We start from the raw sequence: 9,367 nt of genomic DNA on the forward strand, positions 1-9,367 counted from the left end.
ATGCCGTCGGAAAGCAAAAGGCGGAACCTGCAGAAGAGCGGCACCCAGACCGACCGCGGTGCACACAACAGAGGCCAGTGCCACCCCGCGACCGGCACCCCACCGCCGCGAAACAGGCAACCAAACCGCCAAAATGTCACGCAGTCATCAACATCAGTGCGCAAGTGACGACCCCAACCTGCACACCGCACGAACACAGTGACACCCACCGCCCGGCAGGCCCCCGCGTATCCTGCACGCGAGAAAGCAAGTGGCAGAACACAATGGCTAAAGCCAGCAAAGAGTCCACGCTCGGCAGCAAGGGCCATGGTGCACCCGCCGTTAAAAGTCCACGCCCCCCCCCCCAACCGCCGGAAAAGCAGGGGGCCACCAGCGTCAGCCCAACATCCCTCATGCACAGCACGCCCTCTGCCGCCATGCAACGCCAACCAAACCAGCAACGATGCAACAACCAACCACCCCAGTCCCCCAGCCCAGCCGGAGGCATCCCCCCCCAGAGTGCAGGCAGAGCCAGCAGCCCCTGAGCTCCGTAGACCCGAGGCCTGTCCCGGCCCCGTATGGGGGCCCAGCCCCCCCAGTCAACCATCTGCAAAGGAAGAGGTCCAAAACCCACCCCGACAACACCGGCCATGTGCCCCAGGGATTCCCAAATGCCCCCACTGTGAGAGCAAGAGCCCCTCGAGCCCCAGAGCCAGCGTCAATCCCGCCCAGCCCCAGGACGGGTCCAAGTTGGCCCAGCCCCCCAACGCGCAGACCCGCCCCAGGCCCATACCTGACGCTCCCAACAAGCACGCAAGCCAGCCGCGACACACAGGTGAGCCAACCAACATCACCCCGCTACAAATCTAACCAATGCCACACAACAGCCTAATAACGCGCTGCCAGCTGGCGCCAACCGCCGCCCCTGCGCCCAGCCAACACCACGGCATCAATCAACATTCAAAAAAATCAATCCCCCGACACCAGTCAATCAGGCCAGAATGCCCCAAGTCCGCACCGTGACACATCCAAGAGCTGACCACCACAAAGTGATAAAGTTGATCAGTTTTTTTTTATAGCAGACATTCTCTCCATGCTAATGTGGTCTGTAAGGAGATTCCTATATTGGGTGATACTTAAATTCTTTTTGGCCTTCCAGTTCATGAGGATAGTTTTCTGGGTGATGCATAAGGCAGTGAGAAGCATGTATGATGTGTCAACCTCTATACTAATGTCTCTTAGGTCCCCCAGCACGCAGAGTGAAACTGGGATGGGGTAAATTATAATATTTTAAGACTCTATATTTTTGATTTCAGTAAGCTCTAAGCTGTAATCAAGATTAAAAACAGGCTTGAAATATTTCACTTTAGTGTGTAATCAATCTAGAATATATGAAAGTTTCATTTTATGAGATGCACCTATATATAGTGACATAAATACATGGTTCCTTTCAAAGTATTTAAAGCAATTATAATAAAATGCATTTGGTATTATCACTTACAGTGTCATGTGCTGGTTGGCATGAGTTGTCATGTTGTGCTTCTGAAACAGCGCTTTCCATTCCTAAAGATGAACATGATAATAAATATTGGTAGAGAAATGCACTTAATCAGACTTTTCAGTAAGAGTACACTGGTATAAACTACAAATCCAAAGACTGGAAATTAATTATTCAGATAAAATGTAGCGGCTGAGTTTAATGAGGTACACAAAAGAACAACAAACACTAAGGAGACTGTTTTTCTTTAGAATGTATACTATTATTAATCAGCTCATTAATTATATTCAAAAAGTCTGATCATTTTACTCTGGAACGTGTATTGTAAAGATTTATCTGATCTTGTACATAAAATGCATAAACACATTTAATCTTACATGTCAAGGTGACAAGAGAATTTTCATTTTTGCAATTATTTTTCTTGTTCCGAGCACTCACCTTCATATTGTTTGTGTACTTTTCGTTTGCAGATGAGGACAACATTCCCAGCAACAGAAATGACCAAGCAGACAATTAATATTGCAATGAATATTGAATGTGGTGTTTGCACTAGAAAACCAACAAAGACACTTATCAATCATACTGTTATAACATATTTTGAGAATTACTTCCATCATTGAACACCAAGTCATACCAATTTCCACTTTAGTTCCATCTCCGAATAATATCTCCCCACATGTGGCCACAGCACAGTAGTAAGTCCCAGCATCAGAGGAGCTGATGTTCTTAGAGAAGCGATAAACACAGCTTTTCTGAGAGCCAGATCTCTTGTCACATTTATCATGTCCATTTCCATCAGTGTAGATGATGTCTGGATGAGAATGATCTGATCCGGCTCTGAACCAGTACACACTGTGATCTCCTGGACACGTCTTATTGTCAGAGTCAGAGAGGACTGAACACTGGAGAGTCATCGAGTCTCCAGGACGGTCTGGATCAGATACTGTCGGCCCATGAATGACCGTATAGTTTGATGTCCTCTGAGTGTTTCCTGTGTGATACCAAACTGTTAAAAATGTAATTTGCTTAATGACAGTTTAACACTTTGTAAAAGTAGATCACACTATTACCTTTTACTAACAGATATGTTCCACTCCATTTAAGATTAGCCAATGGTATTGTACAGTGATACATTCCCTCATCCTCTTGAATTATCCTCAGAATGGTCAGATTGCTAGAATTCTATCAGTGTTTACCGTAAATTTTGATTCAGAAAATTCAGTTGTATACTGACGGTTTTTTTCCCACACTGTCGTAATTAATTTCAGAGTATCCCCGGCACGCTGCTTGTACCACTTGTGCTCAAAATTGCTCCACTTTTCATCAGGAAAAACACAAGTGAAGGTCGCAGATTCACCAACTTGAACGGTGGTCACTGGAACCAACGTATCTGAATAAAATTAAAACATGCAATATATAAAATAACAGTGTACATGTAAATGTTATGATGCAAGAAGATGCAGTCGGCATGTACATTCTTAATAATAAAATAACACTTACATCCTTGATGAAGAAGAAGCAGCGTAACCCATAACAGGATCATCTTGCCAATGTCTCTAGTTAAGAAACTTGTAGGTATTTCAGTGAGTGAAGGAGGTGAGATGGTCGTGACACATCAGACCATTAGATGCATCTCATTGGTTTTCACAGAATATGCAAAGAGCACTTCCTGCCACATTGTTGTCATCCTGGTCTTTGTGCATATTACCTCTCTTTCATCCTTCATAGCCAATGTTGAGATTGTTTGGACAAAGAAAAAAAGCACCCCCCACCACCAATCCACAACCTGGAGGTATATATATGAGTGTATTTGTATAATATTCTTACATTAAATAAAAAATAATAATTTCATAGTATAGGCTACTGTTATATACAGTATATAGTTTAGCACTAGCAAAGACCAAATATTAATTCCATTTACAGCAGATTCAGTTTTGTGGGTTGTTTTCATTCATGAAATCCTTGTGCAAGAAAAACAGTCTGCCTTGGTCTCTAATTTATTAATGCTAAGTACCAACTTGCCAATAATCATATGCGAGTGAAGTACTCTGAAGAGCTCTGCATCATCTTTCCTGGACCAGCAGAGTGAGGATCTGCTGTTGAGCAAATGTGTTGATAATGTGTTGATCACTAAAACGATAAAATCATTCCCTAATCAGAAGGCCTGGATGAATGGAGAGGTGAGGATCCAGAGTCAAAAAAGCTGCTTTCGTTTGAGTGATAAAGAAGCTTATAGCACCACCAGAGCGAGAGTGAAAGCTGGCATCAAGGAGGAAAATCTGAGACATCAGCAGAGACCGGAGAGAGACCTCAACACAACAACACCAAAGATATGTGTCAGGCCATCAAAAACATCACAGGCTACAAAAGCAGGTGCTTCCCCCATTATGTGCGAGGCCACATTACCAGATGAACTCTTTTTATGTCTCTTTTTTAAAAAAACCTGTCCTGCCTGGCAGCCTGGTATAGAGTATGATGAACTGGATACCATATTGTGCCAGACAGATTTTACTTTAACAAGAGAGTGTTAATATACTCCTTTGTCTGTTTTGTTATTTATTCAAACCGGGCCGGACAGGGGACAGACAAAAGTTTGTCTGGGGAGGGTGAACTGATCATTCTAAAGACTGAAACCACCTTCTGTGGTTTTATAAAGCGGTTACCATGTCTGGCTAAAAGAAAGTAGACTAACAGACACACTACAATTAGATTTTGACATTTCTTTATGAATACAAAAAGTAGTTCCACCTGGCTGCCAGTGGGCTATGACGGTTGCTAAGCATCATACATCTATTTAGGCTATTTATATTTATTTGCACGTTGCCGTTTACTGTGCAGCCACTAAAATACTGTCCAGGGTCAGTGAATAGACTTTGGTAACTTGAACTTAGATGATAATATGCTTGGTGCCGGCCAGCAGTGCGTAAATAATAACACTTATTATATTAGGCCTATACCTACCATAAAGAGCGGAACTGCGTCTCTCCTTTGTCTTTGATGGCTATTTCAGGCTATTGAAACTCAAACTTTGTTGCAATATCGCAGACATCTGGGGCAAGTAGTGGACTGCTGTGTGTGTGTTTGTGCATTTTCATGTGTGAGAGAGAGGAAAATTTTGAATCACATAATAAGCAATCATTTTTCTCTGTCTCCGTCTCTCTCTCTCTTTCATTATTTATTTATCTCTAAAATGCTATCTGTAGCCTATCAGATCTGTATCATATCGCATTTTAATACCAGGTGGTAGGTGTGTGAGACCCCCACGAAGCTCAGATTATAACTCGAACCCCGTTTGTAGCGCAGTGATACTGATCTGTGCAAAGGAATTTGACGCCATTGTATACGCACTTTATACTACTACGAACCAATCAGATCGCTTGATTTGAGCTACCCATTTTATAAGAGTAGTTATCTCACAATGCACACACAACGCCATTATGTCAAGCTTTTTTTTTCATTTAAAAAAAAAAGATTTTAAAAACACTGCAACCACGAAATAAAAACATCCAGTACATGCAATTAATTACAGGCCTAAAACCATGGTCTCATTTGATGTGATTGCCTTGTTCACATGCATCCCCACCATGGAGGCAGTAGAAACCGTAAGGACACAATTGCTAAAAGACAACACCCAGAGCAACAGAACTAGCCTCAGTCTGGACCAGATCTGTAAACTACTAGACCTCTGCCTAAACACCACCTATTTCCAGTGCAATGGAGGATTCTACAGACAGAAACATTGCGGTGCCAAGGACTCACTAGCAGCCCTGGGGCCGTATTACAGAAACTTCCTAACTGGCAGATCCTATCCTAACTGCTTGGTAACCGTGGTAATAAGGGTTAGGAACTGATTTAGGAAAAAGGCCATTACAGATTAACAGTTCCGATGTCAATATTCCTTTCCTAACTTTAGATAAGAAAAGTGTATTACAGAAGCATCCTAACTTCGTAAAATCTTAAATAAACTAACTTTAGGAGAACTGTTGAGCTGTCCTAACTTTTACATTTCCACCAGGTAGTGTTTGCTAACTCGTTTAATCCACATGGCTGCTCTTTAATTGCTTTTACAAAATCAACAAATTGTCAACAGGTGGAACTTAATTGATTCTACCGATGTTTCTGATGACAAAACCCTCGTTAGTAGAAAGGCTGTAGGCGATGTTACGCTAGATAATGTCTCATTCTATAACATAATGTAAAGGCTTTATGTAACAAAAGGATCCTAATGCAAGTCTTTGATAAGAGGAGATGACGTTAGCCCGCAGCCTTTATTATGATTATTAGCATATTTTTCTTAGATTCACTCAGATTAAGATTCACTTTATTAGCCATTTGCAGTATAAAACCACATTGGAAAAGAATATGCAAGAAGCTCAAAGTGCAATGTCACCACATAAAAACATAAGAGACATAACATAAAACAGACAAGCAATTGCCACAAAAAACTCAGTAATAAAACACTATTCAATAAAATCCATCCATAAGATATAAAGTGCCTAATTTAAAGTGCTTTGTTTAAAGTGATCACAGCTTGGGGAAAAAAACTGTTGAAATGGCGATTGGTAGAACATTTGACAGAGCGATACCTTCTCCCTGAGGGAAACATCTCAAAGAAGATAAAATCACAAAAATCAATAACAAGTTCACATGTTTTTGAAGTGTTCAAAAGCAAGTTATTTTCCTTGCTCCATTGAACTCCTCGTGATAATGAGATTCATCGTTTGAACTAATCAGCCCAATGATAGTTGTATCATCGGATATTTGATTATCACATTACTAGCATTGGATGCTTCAAGGTCATGAGTATACAATGTGAACAATAGGGGGCTCAAGATACACCCCTGAACCAGTGAACCAGTGCTAACATACAACTCATCTGAAATACAACCATTAATTTTGACCCTTTGTGGTCGACAAGTAAGAAAATTAAAAATCCATTTACAAATGGCGTCATCGAGTCCAAGACATTTCAATTTATGAGAGAGCTTTGTTGGGACCATTGAATTAAGCCGAACTGTATTCTATAAATAGCATTCTAGCATATGATTTATGTACATCTAGATGCTTGTAGACAGAGTTCAAAGCAAAAGAAATGTCGTCTTCGACACTTCTGTTTTTCCTATATGCAAATTGTAGTGGGTCCACAGACACAGGGATTTGATCTTTAATAAAGTCCAACACCAACTGCTCAAAGGTTTTCATCAGGACAGATGTGACGGCCACTGGCTGATAGTCATTCAGACTCGTCACAGGTGTCTTCTTTGGCACTGGAATTATGATTGATCTTTTAAAGCTAACTGGAACAGTGCACCTCGCAAGTGACATGTTGAAAAGTTGCTCGGAGCACAGTTTAAGGACACGAGGAGGAATACAGTCCGGTCCAGGTGCCTTCTTGACCTTGATCCCGTCCTGGACAAAATCCTCTGAACGTCCTCCTGAATGATGGTAAAACTCTGCTCGTTACAGGCAGGAAAAACAACAGGTTCAACATTTCCAATTTCAAAACAACAATAAAACTCGCTTAATTTGTTTGGCAAGGATAGGTCATCATTAGTAATGAGTCCTCCTTTAGGTTTCCAAGCGATGATAGAATTTAACCGTTGCCACATACATCGTGGGTCCGCCTCCATGAAATGTCCCTCTATCTTAGCTCCATAGGCTCATTTAGCAGCTTTAATTGCTCACTCCAAAGAATATCTGGACAACTTGTAAGCAGCAGCGTTACCTGATTTAAAAGCCACGGCCCGCTGTTGTATTTTCGTATTCACATCACCATTGTACCACGGGTTCTGACTAGCATACCGTTTTATTATCGTTTTTTGGAACACAGCAATCAATTACGGTTTCATCTGCTCTTTGGACACTACAGTTGCTTGTGTCTTCATATCACTGTAAATGGACTTATTTTCTTTTTGAGTGCTCTGTTGGGTGCCAGATATGCAGCGGAGACTGCGTCCGCTATTTTAGCCCACTCTCTCTCTTTAATCTCCCCAGTTAAGCATTATGTGTATTTGGATTTCTCGACACAGGTTACCAACGAAGTCATCTGACTTGAAGTTCAATGATATTTGTTTCTGCTCCATTTTCTGGGTATGTTTCATAAAAAAAACGACAAAAAAAACAACGATTAAAAGCCGCTTAGCTCGGCGAGATGAGAAAAGTGGCATCGGTTGCTAGGTAACAGACATAAGTTGATAACCGATGTTCGAGTATTTAGGACCTGAGATAAGATAGGATTTGCTTCTGTAATACCAAATTGAGAAAAGTCCCATCTTAGACTCTTCCTATCTTAAGACTTGAGAGGAACTTTCTGTAATATGGCCCCTGAACTCCAACATACTAACACATGGGTCAAAATTAAAACCCAGGAAGTGCCAAAAATAAGCCTTAAAACTATTAAATTTAATTTACAGAGTGTTCAATTTCATTTACCAAGGTCTTAAATTTTTTCTAGTCCTTTCGTAGGATTAAATTAATGCTGTAACTGTTAAGTTTTCACTGGAGAATTCAGAGGCGAACACGAGATGTAAAACACACGATCTGGTTTATTAAACACAGTGCAGGAGAGGGAATGAATGATTTGGGAGAGCGAGGTTTTCCAGGCAGAGTGGGGCTAGGTAATGGCGTTCTTAGTTCTGTATGGGGCGGCGTGGCTTGGCAGGCAGACAGAGGCAGTGTCTCGGGCCTGAGGGTGACAAAGAAACAGGACATTAGGCAGAGTTCACAAAAACAACACTCATAAATTCAGAGAGGCAAAGGTTTGGCCAGAGCAATTGTACCATGGGGAGGTAAACTGACAAACTGGCAAAGAGCGGGAGCTGAACCAGGGTATTTGACTGCAGGTGGTGATTATTGGATGAGCCGCAGGGGTGAGACTCTGCCGGTGGAGAGGAGCCAGGATTGGACACGCCCATGAACACACATACACACACACACACAGCACAGACAAACGAGACAGACATGAACAGCAGGGGAGGGGGGCACAGGGAGAACACTAGGAAATAGGAGGAGGTGAGGCCTCATCATAACAGTAACGTCATAAATAAATACTTTGTGTGTGTGCTTATAATTTACTCCGTTTAGTGTGACTTGGATGTTATGCGCAGTACAGGTAACGTTCCTGTTTACGTCAGTGTTTCGCTTTATGCTCTGGACTGTGATGTGCTCGCGGTGCACAAGCTCTGGCATTCAAGCTCCGGCGCTTATCACTTATCAGCTTATCAGAAAACAAAATGTCTCTGACGTGCTACCAACAAGCTAACGCTAGTTCGTCGCCTGAGAATCGGCAAGTGTCTGAAATTCAAAAAGTCAGAGACACGGACAAGTTGGCAGACAAGTTTGAGGGTTGTGGCGCTGAGGGTAGTGCAACAAGCAGACCAGAGTGTGAGACAGTCACACCTGGGGTTGCTTCCCGTCCCATATTTCCCAGTTGTTTTAAACATGTCATCCCATGCAAATCATTCCACCCAAATTCTGTGACGACTCCTCCTATTCTACCCCTGATTGGGTAATTCTCGCTGCCATCGTTGGTTTGATTGGTTTGTTTAATACCATCAGGTTCAAGGCCAATCAGAGTCAGAGGAGGGCAGGCCTTTTGGCCGAGAGTCGATACAACGAGACTATGGCGAAGGCAGCTCCAAAGACCACCCCGCGTCCGCCTCTGAAACGAAAGCGGATGCAGAATTACCAACGAGAGTGGGAGGAAACAAATACTTGGCTGGAAAGTGTCAGCGGCAATGAGTATAAAGCCAACTGCACAATTTGTCAGAGTGTTCTCTGAGCTGCACGGTGGCTTGTCAGACGTGCGACAGTATGCCTTGGGAGGACAACAGTCCAGCAATGCTAGAGCTCAGAGAAATCAAAACAGTTCCCACCAAGAGCAAGCGCTAG

The 9,367-nt window shown here is 42.5% G+C and overlaps 1 protein-coding gene across 1 annotated transcript; it reads left to right on the forward strand.

Annotated features, from left to right (window-relative positions):
* On the forward strand, window positions 1-849 carry LOC119888431 (basic salivary proline-rich protein 1-like). Its single transcript, XM_038698986.1, has 2 exons — window positions 1-58; window positions 200-849. The coding sequence occupies exons 1-2, from the start codon at window positions 1-3 to the stop codon at window positions 847-849; spliced, it is 708 nt and encodes a 235-aa protein (XP_038554914.1).
* Window positions 850-9,367: the final 8,518 nt, after the last annotated feature.

This window comes from Micropterus salmoides, unplaced genomic scaffold, assembly GCF_014851395.1.
Source record: "Micropterus salmoides isolate LMB-PRFRI ecotype aquatic unplaced genomic scaffold, ASM1485139v1 Ms_hic_scaffold_5, whole genome shotgun sequence".
In the NCBI taxonomy this organism is placed as follows: Eukaryota; Metazoa; Chordata; class Actinopteri; order Centrarchiformes; family Centrarchidae; genus Micropterus; species Micropterus salmoides.